The sequence below is a fragment of the Acinonyx jubatus genome, chromosome D2 (assembly GCF_027475565.1).
Source record: "Acinonyx jubatus isolate Ajub_Pintada_27869175 chromosome D2, VMU_Ajub_asm_v1.0, whole genome shotgun sequence".
In the NCBI taxonomy this organism is placed as follows: Eukaryota; Metazoa; Chordata; class Mammalia; order Carnivora; family Felidae; genus Acinonyx; species Acinonyx jubatus.
In genome coordinates this window covers 32,811,843-32,833,627 of record NC_069393.1, presented here as the reverse complement: position 1 = coordinate 32,833,627, position 21,785 = coordinate 32,811,843, and the positions used below count along the sequence as shown (strand labels likewise).

Genomic DNA, 21,785 nt, shown 5'->3' with positions numbered 1-21,785 from the left:
TCTGTTTTTGTTTTGACTTCATTCCATTTCTCCCTCCAGAACACCCAATTTTCTTTCTATATAAAATAAAACAAGAGCAACAAGAAATTACAATGTATTATAATGTAAGTATGATGGCTCACATAGGCTTGAGAGAGAAAAATCACTATCCCATTGCAGTGTACTTCCCTGAAAGAAACTTTCCTTTCTGACATCATTGCAAGCTGCATCTGAATAGAGCTTCTGACTTATGTAGTCAAGGCAAGCAATTTCCCTAGGCAAGCGATTCTTAGGCTATTTGCTGAGGCTTACCTATAGTTGCATCTCTCACATTGGAGATACAAGACAAGAAGTAATCTACTTCTTTTGAAAAATTTTTTTTAGTTTTTCTTAATGTTTCCTGTATCACTCAGTGCTAAAAAGAGATAAGCTAGCAAACCATGAAGAAACATAAAGGAAGCTTAAATAGATATTACTAAGTGAAAGAAGCCAATCTGAGAAGGGTACATATTGTATGATTCCAACTGTATGACATTCTGGAAAAGACAAAACTATGGAGATAGTAAAGAAATCAGTGATTGGGTTGGGGAAGGGAAGTGATGAATAGATGGAGCACAGAGGATTTTTAGGACAGTGAAAATACTCTAATAATGGATACATGTCATTATACATTTGTCCAAACCTATGGAATGTATAACATCAAATGCAAACCTTAAGGTAAACCATGGGCTTTAGGTGATGAAGATGTATTAGCATAGTTTCATCAGTTGTAACAACGGTACCACTCTGATGGGGCATGTTGATAATGGGAGAGGCTATGCATATGCAGCAGCAGGATGTATATGAGAAATCTCTGTACCTTCCTCTCAGTTTTGCTGTGAACCTAAAACTGCTCTAAACAAACAAACAAAAAAAAAACAATTTAAGGGTTCCTTTAACTTAGATTGGTCTTTGGTACAACTACAGATGCCCCATGACTAACTTAGCAATACAACATTTGAAACTTCCAGAAGAACAATAGCTTAGGGGCGCTTTCTTTCTACAGTATGAAAAGGCAAAGAAAACCTACCTGCAAGCCTGTAAGAGATCACCTTCGTGCCTTACCTGGCTAGGACTGGGAATCGCCTGTTATCGGGTAAGAGGGTGAAGGCTCAAGACTGTGAATACAGCTGACCTTGATTCCTTGGTCTTCTAAGCACCCTGGACGTTTGTAATGATGGTGGGAAGATTTACTTTTCAAAGGTGTTCAGTAAACTAAACAATCTGTACTATAAGAAAAAAATTCTTTAAAAACTCGCACAAAAACCGGAACCAGGAAGTTATATAATAAAAAATTTCATGTTATTTGGTACAGAAACTCTTAATTTTATGATGTTATCTGTAAGGGGAAAGTGATATGATAAATGAAGAATCTACTCAATTAAATTAAAGAAATTGATTGATTCTTATTAAGCTCTATGGCCCTTCTGTATTCAGGAGGAGATGCTACAGCTTCTGGTAGATTTTTTACTCCACGACCCCTAAAAACTCTCCAGTCACCCTTTCCTTTTTTTTCTTACAATCTTTGAAAGAGGCATGCATCCTGCTATTCATGTCTAATTTCTTCAATGTATTCTTGATTCTAACCCTCTCATTTTCTCCTAATAACTTACTCTCTTATTTTTTTCTTTTTATTTTATCCTTCCCTTCTCAACTCTTTCCTCATACTTTTCCCCTTCTTATTTAACCACAGTGATAACAACCAAATGAATTGTCTGTGTTTCCTGTCTCCTCTTCCTTATTGCTGTTTTTTTGAGCATGAAGGTAATATATATTCATTATGGAACATTTAGAAGATACAAAATGTGAAGAAAACATAAAAGCATCCGTAATCCAACCATTCAGTGATAAGCACTGTCAACATTTGAATGCATTTTACTGCAGTCTTTTTTATACATATATGAAAGTAATTTTAATGTATAAAATTGTAAATAATATATTTACTGCTTTGTAATCTTTTTTTCTACTTAAACAGTATAGCATTGATATCTTCTCACATCACCAAAGAGTCTATAACACGATTTCTGATGACTTCTTGGTGTCCCCTTGTTTGGATGCATAAATGAAGTGACCATGTAATTTGTCTTACTGACCAGAAACTAAAGAAAACACCTTGGATTAAGCCATGCCACTAAGATGTTTAAGTAATCCCTACTCCCTACCAGCGTTTTAGTCATACTATACCTATGTGTGGACATACCGTAGTTTATCTGATCACTCATTATTGGACATGTTAGTTTCTACAATTATACTATTATAAATGAAGCTGAGATAAACGTTCTTGGACATAAATCTCTATGCTTAATTCTGATTATTTCCTTAAGATCCATCCTTAAAGAATGTAGAAGATTTTAAAAGTCTTTAAATTACAGTATCAATGTGCCCCTAGAAAGGGTATGTACTGATTTATACTCTGCCAGAAGGTATGAGAGTACATTTCACTGTTACCTCATTGAAAGTGGGTGATATCATTTGCCAATTTGATAGGTATCTTAATTTGCATTTTCATCATGAATGAGGTTGAAATCATGTGATGTGTGTATTTCTTTACTTGTGAATTGTCTGTTCATATCCCAGGTCCCATTTACGTTTCACTTCATTGCAATTAGGCTTACCACTTTACCACTTTACCTTTACCAACTTACTGACCCTTCTGACAGAAGTTCCTGATAACATCCTAATTGCCAGATGCCACAGACACTTAGGTTAAGTCTCTCTGAAGCTTAACTCCATTGAGTGCCTTCTTCCTGAAGCCCTCTCCTCCCTAGGTTTCCATAATACTTCATTTACATCCTTCCAGTTCCATGCCTTCCTCTCTGGTATCTCTTTCTCAGCCTTTTTTTTTTTTTTTTTTTTTTTGTCAGCTCCTAGTTTTTTTAGCCACCATAATTGTTGGGTCCCCCCACCCCCACTCGGAGTTCTATAGTCAGCCCTCTTTTCCTGTCACCATATTTATTCCCTAAGAAATAACATCTATCCCAGTGGCCTTAACTACCACTTGTGCCCCCAATGAATTATAAACCTTTAATGCATAACACTTTTCAAGTTCTGACCTTTAAACAGTGTAAAATACACCTCAAAATGTGCATAACTGAAATATAACCTATCTCTGAAGGATTCTCATATTCTGAAAGCCTACCCCTTCTCCTGTATTCCATGTCTTCATGAATGGGACTGTAATGAACCCAATCAACCAAGCCAGAAACTTAAAAGCTGTCCTAGGGGTGCCTGGGTGGCTCAGTCGGTTAAGCGGCCGACTTCGGCTCAGGTCATGATCTCACGGTCTGTGGGTTCGAGCCCCGCGTCAGGCTCTGTGCTGAAAGCTCAGAGCCTGGAGCCTGTTTCGGATTCTGTGTCTCCCTCTCTCTACCCTCCCCCGTTCATGCTCTGTCTCTCTCTGTCTCAAAAATAAATAAATGTTAAAAAATCTGTCCTAGTCTACTTCTCCTATTACTTTTAACTAGGCACCAAATATCCTATTGATTTTATCTCCTAAATGTCTCTTAAGTCTGTTGTCTCCTCTCATCCCTATTTTTACAGCTCTAATTCAAGCCTCATCCCTCATCTTCTAGGGTAATCTGTCTTCCTTCAATTCATCTCCCACATTGTTATCAAAGTGGTCTTTAAAATCTGGAAATACTATGTTACTCCCCTACTTAAACCATTCAATGGCTATCCTTATTTCAGAATAAAATTTACATTCCTGTGAATGAATACATATGATCTGGTCTCACCTAACACTTTAGTTTCATCTGCTTACTGTCTTTTCCCTAATCTCTCTCTTCTCTCCAGACACACAAGAATACTTAAGAGTTTCCTGACCACACCACACTCTCTTGTGCCTCCATGCCTTTGCATATGATATTGCTTTCACCTGGAATGCCTTTCTTCACCTTGTACAGCTAACAAACTCCTTTTTATTCTTCAAGATTCACTTTAGAGCTGCCCTTTAATTTCAGTGCAGAAATATTCCCATTTTCCTATTTCCCTCCACTAGATCATATATATGCTTTTATTACAGAAATGTTTATTCTGTATTGGAACTATTTATGTGTTTGGGTTTTCATTTTGTTTTATTTATTTCTTTACATATATGTCAGTGAACCCTTTGAGGGTAAAGCTTGTATGTTATCTTTTTATTCACAGTACCTGGTATACTGAATAAATCATTAGCAAGTATAATTGATTGAATAATGTTGGTTGAATAATGAATCAATACATTGATTGAATATTGATTCAATATTTTAGAGACATTTAAGGTGTGGACCAAAGTCTGGGCATTGCTTAAAAGTCATTCTTCATATTGTCTTGGGCCTGGAAACCCATACTTTTCTTTTCTAAAACAGAAAAAAAGAAGAGCTATTTTACTGGGGAGAAGAGTGACTTATTTCTTTCTCAGGTGACCTTTTGGAAGATTTTACAAAGCAAACTTACTTTTAGGAAGCAGCAATGATACCCATGTGTCCAGAGCTCAGGGAGAATTTTAGAGTCTGAATATTGTATTGATTCCTCAAGACTGTGCTGTCAATAACTAATATTAGGGGAAAGGAAGCTGTCTGAGCAATAGTATTTTGGCAGGCTAATGGGACTTTAACCTTAAGAAAGGGGTGCATGATGTAAAGGAAGAAACCACAAATGTATCTGACAGCCTACTGTGTATTGGAAAATCACTGAATGATGCACACATAATAGTGAATACTTCTGGTTTTCCAATCTTGGCACCTGAAGCTCCATGGTTCAGGGAGGCCCTGATGGGACTGCTGTAGAGGAAAGGAGGAAGAGAGGGGTGTAAGTTGAGAGCCTAGCAGGCAGGACTCCAGTTTGCTCTACCTGGATTTTTAATCAGAGCAGTTCTGCTTTTAACAGGTTGAGCTACCACATAAGATTTTGTTTGAAGAAAGAGTTCTGCTAAAAATTAAAAAATTGAAAACTGTTTGTATAGGTCACACACACCAGTGTTATTTGAACATAATGTTTTCAACTACACTAACTCCAGCTGGCTTAAGGGAAAACTTCTTTGACTTAACTCATACTTTTCTTTTTTCTGTCAAGCTGGAGGAGCTCACGGAAGCTGAAGATGCTCTCTCTGAAGCCAATGCATTGAACAACCACAATGCTGAAGTATGGGCATATTTGGCTCTGGTCAGCCTAAAAGTGAGTGTTTATTAGCCTTACACAGTGCCCTTTTAGGGCAATGAGGTGAGGAACTAAGTAAAGCAAGAGATAGGTAGGTGGCCATTAATGCATGATAGTTGAGATTTAGTGAGTTTCTGATTTGGTTATTATACTTATGAGAAAGGAGAGGCCAAGTCTGAGAAGCTGCTACTTGGAATGTGCTTAAAAATCATATACTCAGGTGTGTTTGTATGGAAACTGAGAGCAAGTCACTTGGGCTTGTTGGTCATAGGTGAGCAGGAGTGGGGTGGGCCAGGACTGATTGTCATCCAGTGTTATGGGTTGGGTGGTCTCTCTGTGTTACTTTTAAGCTGCTCTGCAGTCCCTGGGCAGGGTATACTAACCAGCCCAGCTCTGTGCATCCCTTTCCTCAAGATGAAGGATATAGTGATCAGAGTCTGGCCTAGGGTTGGGATTAGGAATGCTGAATGGGGAGCTGTGTGAGGGCAGTGACTGATGGTACAGTGGGATGGCAGATGATACTAGGGGGTGGTGGCCATTCTCCTGCTGCCCTCCTTGATGCCTCTTGGCCTGCCTGAGCTCTCAAGCCTGGGACATTGGTATGCATTCCTTGTATAGTCATTCAAACCATGAATCTATAAAAAAATTCCTCCATATCCTCTCTCATCTCCCCCTTTGTTAGTTGTGTATGACCCAGAAAAGCTATATAAGAATCTACTGATAAAAATAAAGGCTGATGAGGATGCCTGGGTGGCTTAGTTGGTTAAGTGTCCACCTCTTGATTTCTACTCAGGTCATGATCTCATGGTTTGTGAGACGGAGCCCCATGTTGGGCTCTGCACTGACAGCAAAGAGCCTGCTTAGGATTCTCTCTCTCTCTCTCTCTCTCTCTCTGCCCCTACCCTGCTCACTCTCTCTCTCAAAAAAAATAAATAAATAAATAAATAAATAAATAAATAAATAAACAAACATTTTAAAAAATAAAGGCTAATGATAAAGGTGCAAACACAAATGCATTACCAAAAAACATAAATAGATTATTCAACAGAAATCTCTGACACACTAGAGCAATTTTTCCCAGAGAGTCCATTGTCTGGTAACTACAAAGTGTCTTCTTTGCAGTTGTCTCTGATTTTTTTTCTCTGAGATAAGAATTTGGGATAGTCTAGACATTTACCTGATACTAATCAGTAAATATATGTTATTTATATTTAAAAGGTGTTTAGTTATATTTAACGACTTCACTCCTGAGTTTGCTTTTCATCAAAGTAGTTTGCTTTTCAAAAGAATAAATACATTTACGGGCGCCTGGGTGGCTCAATTAGTTAAGTGGCCGATTTTGGCTCAGGTCATGATCTTGTGGTTTGTGACTTCAAGCCCCACATCGGGCTCTGTGCTGACAGCTCAGAGCCTGGAGCCTGCTTCCGATTCTGTGTCTCCCTCTCTCTCTTCTCCTTCCCTGCTTGCACTCTGTCTCTCTCTCTCTAAAAAATAAACATTAAAAATTTTTTTTAAATAAATAAATACATTTTTAAAATGGGAGTGCTCTTGTATCAGAATGTAAACAAGGCCAAAGGTCAGTGAAGGACATGCTCTACTAGACTTTCTGAAACATGCCTTCCTGTTAAACTTCTGGCTGAAGGTGCTTATCCTTGACATATATGGGAGATTAGGAAGGGCGTATTATGGGAGTTGTGATAGCTACTTTACCTATAGAAAATAACTCTCCTATAATTAAATAATTTGCTCAGCAGTCTAAGATCAAATGGGGAATAATAAGAATGGCGCTTTGTTTTCTAATGGCCAATATGACCTCAAACTGACAGGGAGTATTGTGATTATAAGAGAAATAAACAAAATTAAAATTACTGGTTTTTCTTTTTGGAATAAATGTCTTGAATGTCAATATGGGAGATACCTGAGTTCTTCCCCAACTCTGCCACAACTAACCATGGGAACCTGGGCAAGTCACTTAAAGTTGCTGGACTTCGGGGCACCTGGGTGGCTCAGTCAGTTAAGTGACCAACTTCGGCTCAGGTCATGATCTTGCAGCTCATGAGTTCAAGCCCCATGTCAGACTCTGTGCTGACAGCTCAGAGCTTGGAGCCTGCTTGGGATTCTGTGTCTCCTTCTCTCTCTTCCCCTACCCTGCTTGTGCTCTCTCTCTCTCTCTCTCAAAAAATAAACATTAAACAAATTTAAATTAAAAAAAAGTTGCTGGACCTCAATTTCTTTATCTGTAAATTAAAAGGGCCAAAATGGAAAATTTTAATACACATCTTGTAGAAACTGCTAGGTCAAATAGGAAAAAAATTGAGGATATGTAAGATTTGAATTAAAAAAAAAAAAAAGGTTGACCTCAAACACCAATATAGAACTCTGTGCTTAATAATTAGAGAATACATATTCTTTGCAAGTACAGATGAGTTGTTCTTAAAAGTTGACCATATGCTAGACCACAAAGAGAGATTCAACAAATGCATATAGATCACACTACTAGTGAAATTATATGTAAACAATTAAAACTTATGCCAGAAGACATAGATACATTTAAACTTAAACTCATACATGTAATTAATTCATAGGTCTAAGAGAAAATCACATGACAATTTCTTGTGGTGGGTAGAGTTCTAAAGATGACCCTCCCCACAAGATTATTCCATCAAATACTAATATAGGTACTGCTGTCAAGGGATTTTGCAGATATGCTTTCTTTGCTGCTGCCTTTCTAGCTCCTTTAGGTGGAAGGTTAGGTTGTATATTTGGGACCTTTCTTGCTTCTTGAAATAGTCCTGAATTGCGACGTATTTTCCTCTTAAGACTGCTTTTGCTGCGTCCCAAAGGGTTTGGACTTCTGTGTTCTCATTTTCATTTGTTTCCATATATTTTTTAATTTCTTTTTTAATTTCCTGGTTGACGCATTTGTTCTTTAGTATGATGTTCTTTAACCTCCGTGTATTTGGGGGCTTTCCAGATTTTTTCTTGTGGTTGATTACAAGTTTCATAGTGTTGTGATCTGAAAATATTCATGGTATGATCTCAATCTTTTATACTTGTTGAGGGCTGTTTTGTGATCCAGTATGTGATCTATTTTGGAGAATGTTCCATGTGCACTCGAGAAGAATGTGTATGCTGCTGCTTTTGAATAAAATGTTCTGAATATATCTGTTAAGTCCACCTGGTCCAGTGTGTCAGTCAGAGCCTTTCTTTCCTTATTGATTTTCTGCCTAAATTATCTGTCCATTGCTCTGAGTATTAAAGTCCCCTACAATTATGGTATTATTATCTATACATTTGTTTATGCTTGTGATTAATTGATTTACATATTTGGATACTTCCACATTGGGGACATGAACATTTACAATTGTTAGCTCTTCTTGATGGGTAGAGCCTTAATTATTATATAATTCCCTTCTGCATCTCTTGTTACAGTCTTTATTTTAAAATCTAGTTTGTCCGATATAAGTATGGCTACTCTGCCTTTCTCTTGACATCCATTAGCATGATAGATGGTTCTCCATCCCCTCACTTTCAATGTGCAGGCGTCCTCAGGTCTAAAATGAGTCTCTTGTAGACAGCATATAGATGGATCTAGCTTTTTTTATCCATTCTGATATCCTATTGTTGCAGACTTTGAGTCTGGTGTTCTCTCTTGTCCAGCAAGAGGATGGATGTAGAATTTTATACAAGAGAGGCTAATGTCCAGGAGGAAACGAGAGCCCTGAATAAGGGTCCTTTCTCCATATTTATTAGGATCATAAGGCTTACATACGTGATGGACATGCAGAAAGAGACAATAAAACAGTGATCATTAACTCGTGTGTGAGAGAAAGGGGGTTAGAAGGTATGTGGTGTTAGGGGTTAGGATCAAGACAAATCAAAATCCTGGCGCCGAGCAGATGGCTGTTTACTGCAGGCAACAAGCACCGTGTCTATGTATCTTAACTTTTCTGGGGGCTAAGACAGATAGAGCATGCTATCTCAGGGTTAACAAGGCATTTTTCTTGCTAATTAGCTCTGGGTGCTTTCACCCTGCTTCAGGGGCTTTCAGCCTCTACCTCTTCTCACTTTCATCCTGTGGAAGCAACTTTCTGCTTGATGCTTTGTTCTACACTGAGCATTTTCACCCTGAGGCGGCTTTTCATCCTAAGCCTTGTTAACTCCTTGGTGAAAGCTCAGAGAATTCTTAAATTTATTCCCCACACCCTATGTCTTTTGATTGGGCACTTAGTCCATGTACATTCAGAGGGATTAATGAAAGATATGGATTTAGTGCCAGTGTGTTATCTGTAGGTTTCATGTTTGTAGTGATGTCTCTGGTCCTTTGTAGTCTTTGCTACTTTCCACTCAGAGTACCCCTTAGAATCTCTTGCAGGGCTGGTTTATGGTCATGAGCTCATTTAGTTTTTTTTTTTTTTTTTTTTTGTCTGGGAAAGTCTTTATCTCTTCTATTCTGAAGACAGCCTTGCTGGAAAAGGATTCTTGGCTGCATAGTATACCTATTCAGCACATTGAATATTTCCTGCCACTCGCTTCTGGCCTGCCAAGTTTCAGTGGACAGGCCTGCTACTACCCTTATGTGTCTACCCTTGTAGGTTAAGGCCCATTTGTCCCTAGCTGCTTTCAGAATTCTCTCCGTATCTTTGTATTTTGCCAGTTTCACTATGATATGTCATGGTGTTGACCTATTTTTGTTGATTTTGAAGGGAGTTCTTTGTGCCTTTTGGAGTTGGATGCCTGTTTCTTGGGGAACTTCTCAGCTATAATTTGTGCACATAAACCTTCTTCCCTTTCCTCTTGCTCCTCTTCTTCTGGAACTCCTATGATACGGATATTATTTCATTTCATGGAATCACTTAGCTCTCTAATTCTCCCCTCATGATCTAGTAATTTCCTTTCCCTATTATTTTCAGCTTCATCATTTTCCATAATTTTATCTTCTATTTCACCTATTTTCTCCTCTGCTTCTTCCATCCTCGCCGTCACTGTGTCTAGCTTATATTGCATCTGATTTATAGCATTTCTTAATTCAGTGTGACTATTTCTTAGATCTCTGATCTCTACAGCACTAGATTGCTGTCTTCTATACTTTTTTCAAGCCCAGATATTAGTCTTATGACTGTTATTCTAAATTCTTGTTCAGATATATTGTTTATATCTGTTTTGAGCAATTCTCTGGCTGTCATTTCTTTCTGGATTTTCTTTTGAGGAGAATTATTCTGTTTCATCATTTTGGTAGGCTTTTGTCTTTTACATGTTTTAGTAGCTTCTTATGTGTTCTGCATGTGCAAGTACTACTGTATTAAAAAGGGCTCAAACACTGTCCAGGGACTGGAATTTTAGGAAGTGTTTTTGGAGTGTGTTGTTTGCACTCTGTTGTTGCATTTTGGTTGCTCTATCCCACTTGTCAGTCCTCTGCAAAGCTCCTCCTTGATTTTAGTGGTGGAGTGTTTGGACCTTCTACCAGGTGTGCTTTGATTTGTTCATTGAAACAATGGTTTGTCAGGTTTAAAGGTCTCCTTAGTGAAGTTCTAGTTGAAGAGACTCAAGATGAGGCCTGACTGGAGATTTGGGGCAAAGGAAAGTGCTAGAAGAGAAATTCAGGACAAAACCAGAAGGAAAGCTACTACCAACCCCCAAGGGATTTTGCAGATATGTACAGAGATTATCCAGGTGGACCTGTACCATTCAGGTGAATCTTTTAAAAGCAGGGAGTTATTTTCTGGCTGGGGACAAATAGGGAAGTCAGAGGAATTCAAAGCACAAGAAAGATTCAATGCACAATTGCTGGCTTGAAAATAGAGAGGGACCACATATCAAGGAATGTGGATGGCCTCTAGAAGCTAAAATGCCAACTGCTCACAGCCAGCAAGGAAATGAGGACCTCCATCCTACAAGTACAAAGAACTGAATTCTGCCAGTAACCTGTATGTGCTTGGAAATAGACTCCAGATAAGAATCAGATCCTCTGATGGATCTGGGCAAAGTAAATTGAAAACCATCTGGAATCCAGGATTCATCATTCTAGATTTCATTAAGAACATTAGTGATTCATGTGAAGAAGTCAAAATATCAACATTTACAGGAATTTGGAAGTTGACCACGGGCCTCATGGATGATTTTGAGGGGTTCAAGTCTACTTTGGAGGAAGTAAATGCATATATGGTAGAAATAGCAAGAGAACTAGAATTAGAAATGGCACCTGAAGATGCGATTGCATTGTTGTAATCTCGTGAAAAAAACTTTCACAAATGAGGAGTTGCTCCTTATAAATGAGCAAAGGAAATGATTTCTTAAGATGGAAACTTCCTGGTGTAGATGTTGTGAAAGTGGTTGACAGAAGGTTTAGAATATTACATAAAGTTAGCTGATAAAGCAGTGGCAGGGTTTTAGAGGATTGATTCCAATGTTGGAAGAAGTTGTACTATGGGTAAAATGCTGTCAAACAGAATTGCATACTACAGAGAAATCATTCATGGAAAGAAGAGTCAATTGATGTGGCAAACTTCATCATTGTCTTAAAGAAATTGCCACAGCTACCCCTACCTTCATTAACCTTCACCTTCAATATCAAGGCAAGACCCCTACCAGCAAAAAGATTACAACTCCCTGAAAGCTCAGATGATGGTTAACATTTTTTAGCAATAAAGTATTTTTTATATGTTTATTAATTTTTTGTTTTTGAGACAAAAAGAGTGCACAGGGGAGGGACAGAGAGAGAGGAAGAGAGAAAGAATCCCAAGCAGGCTCAGCACTGTCAGCATACAGCCTGATGCAGGGCTCAAGCTCATGAACTGTGAGATTTGGCCTGAGCCAAAATTAAGGGTCAGACGGCTTAACTGACTAAGCCACCCAGGCACCCCAGCAATAAAATATTTTTTAATTAAGATATGTACATTGTTTTTAAAAACATGATGCTATTATTTCTCACTTAATAGACTACAGTATAGTGTAAGCATAACTTGTATATGTACTAGGGGACATCGCTTATTGTGATATTCACTTTATTGCACTTGTCTGGAACAAAACCTGCAATATCTCTGAGATATCCTTGTGTACTGGAAGTTCCACCATGCCAACAACACACATACTCATAAAAGAAATTGGGGGAAAAGGATTAAAAGGGAATCTACAAACTGAAAGATGAATAAAAAGTTTCACTACTGAAAGAGTAGACAAAAAACAAAGAATGGTGGTTATTGTTGGGGGAAGGAGTTGGGAACAGAGTGGATAGGGTCAGGGTGGAAGCAAGACCTTTTACTATATACCTTATTATATCCTTTTGATTTTTACTTATGTATATGTATTATCTGTTCAATAAAGATTAACACAAAGAAGTAGATTTGCAAAGTTGCTGGAAAAAATATTAATATAAAAATCAATATCATCAAAATCAAAGATCAATAGCAACAATCAATTTGAAAGTCTAACTTTAAAAATCTCACTCAAGATCTTATGGATGAAAGTGTAAAACTTTACTGAAGGACATAAAAGAAGATCTAATAAGGATACTATCTATGTTCATGGACAGGAGGTTTTAAGAACATAAAGTTGAAAATATTCCCACATGTCTAATTTTAATGCAATTCCAATAAAAATAATAACAGGTGTTTTTTTTTTTTAGGAACTTGATCAAGTAACCCTAAAATTCACTTGCCCAATAAAGGCCAAAAAATCATAGTGACAATATGGACAGGATAATAAGAGGTGAAGACTTTTGTACCAAATATTAAGACTTATTGTGAAGCTCTGATAATTAAAACTGAGTGATATTAGGGTAAGAATAGGTAAGTGGAACATAACTGCTAGACAGAAGTAGACCCACATATATGTGGAAACTTAGGTTTTAATTAGATGGTTTTTAAATTTTTTTTTAAACGTTTATTTATTTTTGAGACAGAGAGAGACAGAGTATGAACGGGGGAGGGGCCGAGAGAGAGGGAGGCACAGAATCGGAAGCAGGCTCCAGGCTCTGAGCCATCAGCCCAGAGCCCGACGCGGGGCTCAAACTCACGAACCGCGAGATCGTGACCTGAGCTGAAGTTGGACGCTTCACCGACTGAGCCACCCAGGCGCCCCAATTAGATGGTTTTTAAAAATAATGGGGTTTCCTAGGAATTTTCCCTGAAACTCTTCCTCCAACAACTAAAAACTACACAAGCACAAGATGTTTATTACAGTGTTATTGCAATTGCAAAATATTGGAAACAACATACATAGGAGAATATTTGAATAAACTATGGTATATCCACATAATGGAGTACTAAGCTACTGAAAAAAATAATGGAGAAGATCTCTATGAACTGATGTGGAGTGATTTCCATGATATAGTGTTTAGTGAAAAAACTAAAGTGCAAGATTTTATACCATCTTTTGTGTAAAAAGGAGGGAAAAAGAAGAATTCATTTACAGGTTGGCTCATTTGTGCAAAAAAAGCACAGGAAGGAAAAACCAGATTAATGAGAGTGGGTCCTTTAGGACATGGGCAGACATAGAGTACAAGGGAGGCAATGAGTGGGTGACACTCTGATTATACTTTTTGTACATATCTGACTTTTGGAACCATGTTAATGTTTCATTTTTTTTTAAGAAATTCAACAAGAAACAGGGAGATTGTATAATTCATATCATAACAATAACAACAAAACTACTTCCCATGAATAACAGCACTGAAGGTGGGAAAAAGAAAACTAACTCAAGATACTTTGGGGGACACCTGGGTGGCCCAGTCAGTTAAGCATTTGACGTTGGCTCAGGTCATGATCTCACAGTTCATGGGTTCGAGCCCCACGTCGGGCTCTGTGCTGACAGCTCAGAGCCTGGAACCTGCTTCGGATTTGGTGTCTCCCTCTCTCTCTACCCCTCCCCTGCTCGTGCTCTGTCTCTCTATCTCACAAAAATAAATTAAAATGTTTTTAAAAAAATTTTAAAGATACTTTTGAAAAATTATTTGAAATATATACTCTCAGACTAAAAAGGAAAAAAAAAACCCTCTATACAAATATTGGACTCAGGTTAGTAAGCTTTTTGGGAGTGATAGAAATCATCTAAAACTGGATTGTGGTGGTGATGGTTGCACAATTGAACCTTAAAATCAGTGAATTTTATGGTATGTAAATTATACTTCAATAAAGCCAATTTTAAAGATCGTATAGCCCCCCAAAATGAGGAACAAATGGACTATTCAATAAATACAGATGGAGCAACTGGCTATCCATGTGAAGAAAATTAGTTCCTTACCTCACACCAAACATGCACGTGGATGCATACATACTTCCAGCTGGTTTAAAGGCCTAAATCTTAAAACTTTGGATTGCTTAGGAGAAAATATAGAGAATACCTCTATAGCCTCGGGGTGTGCAAATTTTCTTATGACTGTAAATGCACTAGCCAAAAATAAAATACCAAAAATAAAATTAGCAACCTTTTTTTTAAAGTTTATTTATTTTGAAAGAGACAAAGACAGCACAGGCTGGGGCGCCTGGGTGGCGCAGTCGGTTAAGCGTCCGACTTCAGCTCAGGTCACGATCTCGGGGTCCGTGAGTTCGAGCCCCGCGTCAGGCTCTGGGCTGATGGCTCAGAGCCTGGAGCCTGTTTCCGATTCTGTGTCTCCCTCTCTCTCTGCCCCTCCCCCGTTCATGCTCTGTCTCTCTCTGTCCCAAAAATAAATAAACGTTGAAAAAAAAAATTAAAAAAAAAAAAGACAGCACAGGTAGGGGAGGGGCAGGGAGAGAGGGAGAGAAAGAATTCCAAGCAGGCTCTGCACACTAGCGCAGAGCCTGACGCAGGGCACGAACTCATGAAACGGGGAGAACATGTCCTGAGCTGAAACCAAGAGTCAGTCCTTAACGGACTGAGCTCCCCCGGCACCCCTGAATTAACAATTTTAAAATAGAAACTCATGCATAACAAAAGACACAAAAATAAAGCTTAAGGACTTTAATACTTGCAGAATTTATAACTCATTACAGTTTATGTAATTATATAATATAGCTTTTATATAAATATGTAATATGCCCTACAATAAGAAAAAAACAAACAATCTGATTGAAAAATGGTCACAGGATAGGAATATACAATTTGCTGAAGTGGAAATTGTAAAAGTCAATAAATTTATGATAAGAAGTTTGCCTCACTTGTAATCATGAAAATGCAATTTAAAATGACATTGTGACAGAAATTCACACCCATTAAACAGGGGAAAATTAGTCTGATATCAACATTGACAAGGACTTTCAGAATTGTTGATATAAATTGATAACTACTTTGAAGTGCAATATGGCATTATTTACCCAAATTCTTACCTATAACTTAGCAATTTTATATCAAGATATTCCTAAGAAAAATACCAGAAGACATGTACAAGGATGTTTATTACAGCATTTTCCATAACAGCAAACAAACAAAAAATGTCACTCTTTTCAAAATTGTTTTGGCTGTTCTGGATCCTCACATCATTTGGATCCCAGCAGAAATGAAACAAAGGTAATAGTGACAGGAAAGGAAGATGTGTTAGAAAATGCCCCTGGAATTCAGTGAACTTCAGGTGGGGATGTCTTTGAAGTGTATATATTATAGGAAAGTCCTTTATTTTTATTTTTTTATTTTTTTTAACGTTTATTTATTTTTGAGACAGAGAGAGACAGAGCATGAACGGGGGAGGGGCAGAGAGAGAGGGAGACACAGAATCGGAAGCAGGCTCCAGGCTCTGAGCCATCAGCCCAGAGCCCGACGCGGGGCTCAAACTCACGGACCGCGAGATCGTGACCTGAGCTGAAGTTGGACGCTCAACCGACTGAGCCACCCAGGCGCCCCTATTTTTATTTTTTCAATAATTAAAAAAAATTTTTAACGTTTATGTATTTTTGAGAGACAGAGAGAGACAGAGCATGAGCAGGGGAGGGGCAGAGAAAGAGTGAGACACCAAATCCGAAGCAGGCTCCAGGCTCTGAGCTGTCAGCACAGAGCCTGATGTGGGGCTTGAACCCACGAACCATGAGATCATGACCTGAGCTGAAGTCAGGTGTTCAACCGACCAAGCCACCCAGACACCCCTAGGAAAGTCTCTTAAATAGTGAAAGTTTTGTGAACTAGTAAAAATTTATCATGAACTGGCACTGATCAGGAATTTGGACTAGATATTTTCTAAGTTTCCTTCTAGCCTGAACATTCTGTAGTTTTCATATTTATTTAATACTAGGTATTATGCATGTATTTCATATTTATGTATTTCCCAAGTGACATTGTATACTCTAATTTGTTATGCACAAACTCGTTAAGTATAATAGTGAATTCATATTATTCTCATTTAATACCTAGATGTGCTTCATGCAAAAAATAACTGGGAGGAATAGTTAGGTGTCCTCATCTCATATCCAGATATGCATGGAAGCAATTTCAGTATTTGCTTTTTTCTAATGCATAGAGACAGGATAAAGTGCAATAGTTAAAACCTTGGGACTCTGGAGCCAAACTGCCATTGTTTTAAAACCTGGATCCTCCACTTACTAGCTTCGTAACCCTGGGCATTTATTTATCCTCTCTATGCCTAGGTATTTCTATCTGTGAACAAGGAATTATAAATAATAGCAGTTTTTTTCCTAGAATTACTTTGAGGACTAGGAATGAAAGTGTGTAAAGCACTTAAAACAATATAGACAATTAAAACAGTATGAATCACAAAGTAAGCATTATGTAAGTTTTAGCTATTGTTAACAGAATGGCTTCAATCCTGAGAGAAACAAATGACTCATGGTGTTTTCAGGGGGAAAAAATGAGAGGCCAAGTTATTTTTAAGATTTTTAAAATGAAGAAGGAATATTCATATATCTCGTGTGTGTGTGTGTGCGTGCGTACATGTGTGTATACATTTGCAACACATATATATACAGGGACATCTGCTTTTTGATATCACCTTTCATTTTTGTTCCCCCTTTGAATCCAGAGGGTAATCCTATGTTTTGGTAGAAATGTTTGTGGCACTGTACTTTCTTACCGTAATGTTTATGATATGTCATCATCACCAGCTGCTGCTCTCTTTTTCAGGCTGGATGGGAACTGGAAGCTGAGCAGGCCTACAAGTACACAATGAAGGTATGATGCAGGTGCCTCTGCTGCTTGTACTGAGGTTGGAAAACTGGGAGGAAGATGCTGCCTTAATTCAAGACTTTACAACATTTCATGATGTGAATATTTTTCTAGAGGCTCTTCTTACTATCTTTGCCATTTGCTGCTGGGTTTGGAATAACCCATATATTGGAATAACCCATATATTACTATGGGGGACCTTTTTTCTACCTCTTTATAGAATTTGGTTTAATGGAAAGACAGATGGCCTGGGAGTCAGGAGACCTGAGCTATGGTCCTAGTTTTGCCACTAACTTTACTGTGTTAACCTCTCTGGGCTTCATTTTCCTCGTGTGTAGACTGAAGGTGTTGGTCTAGTCCACAGATCAGCACACTTTCTGTAAAGGGCAAGATTATTTATATTTTAGGCTTTGTGGGCCAAACTGTCTCTATTGCATCTACTACTCTTCCCTCGTAGTGCAAAAGGAGCCATAGACAATACATTAACAAATGGGCATGGTTGTGTTTCAGATAAAAGTTTTACTTACAAAAACAGGCAGCCAGCCGGATTTGGCTCATGAGCAGTAGTTTGCCAACCTCCATTGTATTCTATTCATTATGAATTACAGATAATTTGACTTGAAAGATAGTGGCTTAAAAAAATTGGGAGTTTTATTTTTCTTATCTCATGAAAAGCCCAGGGCTGGGATCCCAGCTCCACAATGTCATCAAAGACCTAAACTCTATCTCTTTGCTTCAGTCACAGCATGCAGTTCCCATCCTTCATTGTTGCAAGGCAGCCACTGTAGCTCAGGCCACCACATACATGTTTCGGGCACAATAAAGAACAAAAGGGAGGAAAGAACAAAGAAAACATGCTAGCTATTTCACCTCCATTATGAAGCAATGACTTTATGGGGATAAAAGATATAGCATAGGGAATATGGTCAATGGTATTGTAATAGTGTGTGGGACAGATGGTAGCTATACTTATTAGCTATACTTAGTGTAATGTATAGACTTGTAGAATCACTGTGTTCTACACCTGAAACTAATGTAACATTGTATGTCAACTACACTCAGAGTAAAAAAATAAAGATGTTTCACAAGTACATAGAATTTGATGGTAAAGAAAATCATTTCCAGAGAAAAGTATCTCCTTTTGGGGGGGAAAAAGCAGCAGTGACTTTAGGTGACATTTCATTAGCCACAATTCGTCGTAAGACTACCCCTAGATCTAAGGGAAGAAGGGAATGGAGATTTTTAGCTAGCTGAATTCCTGCCCTGAAAAGAAGTGAAGATTTTGTTAGTAAGAAAGGAGAGTGGATATTTAGTAGCCACTAGACATCTTTACTACACATCTAGAGTCTAAAATTAAATCTAGTATCTTTGATTCCTGTCACTTGCCAAATTGGAATATTATAGTCAAGATAGATTGGGTGATGATGTGAACTCTTTTAAAAGTAAACTTTATTAAAGTTATTTTACAAAAAAATACACAAATTGCAAATGTTTATACTACTTGAATTTTCATAAAGTGAATGTGTCCATGTAAGCGCAATGTTCTGAGGTCTTTTAATGGAGCTACCATGAAATAGGGAATATGGGAAGAGCCAATTTCATGCCAAGGAACTATATTCTTTAACTGTGGCCCTGTAAATGAGGGGTTTCCACAAAGATATATCAGGTATGACATGTCTCCTCCCCTTCCATCTTCTTATGCAGCTGAAATTGAAAGATGAGACTCTACTTGCAGAGATCCACATGGTACAGGAGGCAGTTGGCTTTGGAAATCCATCTTTCTGACATCCTTCCAGCTGAAGACTATTCTGTATGGGACTCTGAGCTTCTTTCCTTCCCAGAGAAATTAAACCCTGGATATTTCATCACATGAGGCCTGGGAATGGACAACACCATGAACAGAAACTCGTTCATTTATTTCCATGGGCTATCTTACTGGATAGCCCTTCCTGGGATGTTTTACAAATGACAGTAAACTAGATGACAATAAAAAATGGAAGAGATTAAAAATTCATCAGTGTGGTTCTGGAGTTAATTAAGGTATACTGAGGTATATGTAAGAACATAATTATTTCTATAATTAAGGTATAGTGGGTTCATTATTAAGGTTTCTGGTAAAAGCTTATCAGATCACTCCTTTAGGACGTCAACTGCTAAAGTCTCTGGCCTGGTTTACTTCCTGGAACTTGAGAATTAAGGTATCAATTTCTAAAGTGGGCCTAAAGTAAGAATGCAATGCTGGGTCACTGTAATAGGACAAACACATTAGTTGTGACCAGACCCTTTGGATTCAATGGTGAACAGAGCTGAACAGAGAGGTCTTTGCTCATTACCTCTAATCCCGGGTATCTTTATGGATCTAAATCACAAGGGCTCCAAGAAGAGTCCATTACTCTATAATAGATGGAAAACTCACAACTGAGGCCATTATTCTAGGGTTAGAGATGACAAAGGAACCATCCTTCACTCCTTTTCTTCTAGATCACTGCATAGCAAAACCAGAAATAAAGACTCCTTTCTCTTATTTTTTTTAAAGAAGGTGCAGAGGAGGGAGGTGGAGGAATAGGAGGGAAAGTGAAAGGCATATTAATAAACATAGAAAGATAAAATAAACTCCACATTCATTTATTGTTCTTCTATAGCCTCGACTCTAACGCTACTTCCTTTATGAAATCTTCCTGAGGCACCAAGGAAGTATCGGGTTCGCCTCCTCCTCCGCTGCCCCAGGACTGTATACTGACCACCTTTAGCAACTCTGGTGTGGGCTCAGCGTCTCCCCCACGTGACTATGAGCTTCCTAGGGGCAGGGACAGCGCCCTTTCAGCTAGGCCTTCTCAGCAGTGGCTTTGGCTCTAAACAGGTGCCCAAAACACGTTCCCTGGAAGGATGTATTCAAGAGCACTTTAGCAATTCTCCTGGCCGCTCCCCTGGATTCTCCCAATATTCCTCACTCTAGCAGGAACCCACTGTCACTCAGCTCGGCTCGCACTACCACCCCCGCTACACGCAATTGCAGCGCGCCTTTTTTGCAGCAGTTTAAGGTACATTAGGGTTCGCGACGTTGCCTTATGGGAAGGGTAGGAGCGAAAAGCGGAAGAGGCGGGGCGAGTGGACTCTGCTTCCGCCACCAGGGCGCTAGGGCTTGGGTCACGGACAGGTCACGCCCCAGGTTCGGCAGTGTGGACTTCGGTGTTCGTCCTTCGCCCTTCCCAAGCCGTAGCGCTGATCAGTGCGGACCGCGGGGCGCTGCGAGGCGCGGCACCTGGCGCCCTAAGTCGCGGCGCACGCCGGCTGCACCATGGTCCAACTCAGTGAGTGAGCTTCCGGGCGGAGCTCGTCGGCGTATGGGGCGTGGGGGGGGGGGGGGTGGCATATGGGACCAGAGGAATGAAACAGCTCTCTCCAGGGCGAGTTGGAGGCCACCCCAACATGAAACAGCCACACAGCCTTACGTTTAGCTCTCTCCTCAGTTTTTTCTTCCTTAATCTTTGCTGAAAACCTATGAGACAAATGGCATTTTGTTTATAGATGAGGTAGCTGAGGCTCCGTCGTGGTTGCAGAGCTATTAAATGGCAGGCTGGTGTTGAGTGGATTGAGGGACGAGGAGGTAGTCACTTCTCGTTGAAGAGCATGAGAGGAGTTTCACAAAGAATATAATATTTAAACCAGATTGACAATAATTGGTTGGATGTAAAGATACCACAGTTGAGGAAGGGGCTTGTTTATCTAACTCATTTTGTCCATTTTGTGTACTCAGTTCTTGTGTCTTAATCATTTATTTCTCTATAGCTACTGTCCTCTGCAAGGCCTACCATGGAGGCCACTTAACCATCCGCCTTGCCTTGAGTGGCTGTACCAACCGGCCTTTCTACCGCATTGTGGCTGCTCACAACAAGTGCCCTAGGGATGGCCGTTTCGTGGAGCAGCTGGGCTCCTATGATCCATTGCCCAACAGTCATGGAGAGAAAATCGTTGCTCTCAACCTGGACCGGATCCGGCATTGGATTGGCTGTGGGGCTCACCTCTCTAAGCCTGTGGAGAAGCTTCTGGGTAACCTAGCTCTAGCTTCTGGGTAACCTTACTTCATTGAGGGGATTTTAAATTGAAGTCAGTTTCAGGATGATAGTAGTTAAGAATGACTTTCATTACCTCAGGCTGATCAGGACTGGAGTGAGAGCTGAAGTTGTGTTCTAATTGTCATTTTGAATGTGGAGACTCCTTTTTCCACGTTATAATGAGTGAAAATCCTGTTGCTTGTAGGTCTCTCTGGCTTCTTCCCTCTGCATCCCATGATGATCACAAATGCTGAGAGGCTGCGAAGGAAACGAGCACGTGAAGTCCTCTTAGCATCTCAGAAAACAGACACAGAAGCTACAGAAACAAAAACGAGCTGACTTCAGCTGAGCTTGAGCAGAGCATTGGGAATAAGGTCAAAGTTCTCTTAAAACACCTGTGCAGAGCACTTAGTTTTATTAGCTTTGGAGGTCAATAAATGGAGTTTTCTAAGTCACCCATGTTCTGGCCTGGCCTGAGCAGGGCTCAGG

The 21,785-nt window shown here is 39.2% G+C and overlaps 2 protein-coding genes across 8 annotated transcripts in view; both read left to right on the top strand.

Annotated features, from left to right (window-relative positions):
• Positions 1-19,255, top strand: part of CFAP70 (cilia and flagella associated protein 70) — a 103,866-nt gene extending 84,611 nt beyond the window's left edge. For 4 of the 6 annotated variants that reach the window (XM_053207505.1, XM_053207508.1, XM_053207503.1 and 1 more), the window contains 4 exons: positions 1,025-1,114; positions 5,071-5,172; positions 17,200-17,247; positions 18,946-19,255. In XM_053207505.1, coding sequence (XP_053063480.1) covers positions 1,025-1,114; positions 5,071-5,172; positions 17,200-17,247; positions 18,946-19,026 — 321 coding nt within the window. In that variant the 3' untranslated portion in view covers positions 19,027-19,255. The remainder of the gene's footprint in view (positions 1-1,024; positions 1,115-5,070; positions 5,173-17,199; positions 17,248-18,945) is intronic. The other 2 variants (XM_053207506.1, XM_053207507.1) reach the window with 2 other exon arrangements.
• A 1,039-nt stretch (positions 19,256-20,294) lies between these two features.
• Positions 20,295-21,751, top strand: MRPS16 (mitochondrial ribosomal protein S16). Of its 2 annotated transcripts, none has more exons than XM_027062269.2 (3): positions 20,295-20,583; positions 21,031-21,291; positions 21,502-21,751. In XM_027062269.2, exons 1-3 carry the CDS (start codon positions 20,310-20,312, stop codon positions 21,633-21,635), a joined length of 669 nt encoding a protein of 222 aa, XP_026918070.1. In that variant the 5' UTR covers positions 20,295-20,309; the 3' UTR covers positions 21,636-21,751. The 2 variants fall into 2 exon arrangements, with proteins under 2 accessions (XP_026918070.1, XP_014923157.1); XM_015067671.3 differs by having other exon boundaries at positions 20,343-20,552.
• The last annotated feature ends 34 nt before the right edge of the window (positions 21,752-21,785 follow it).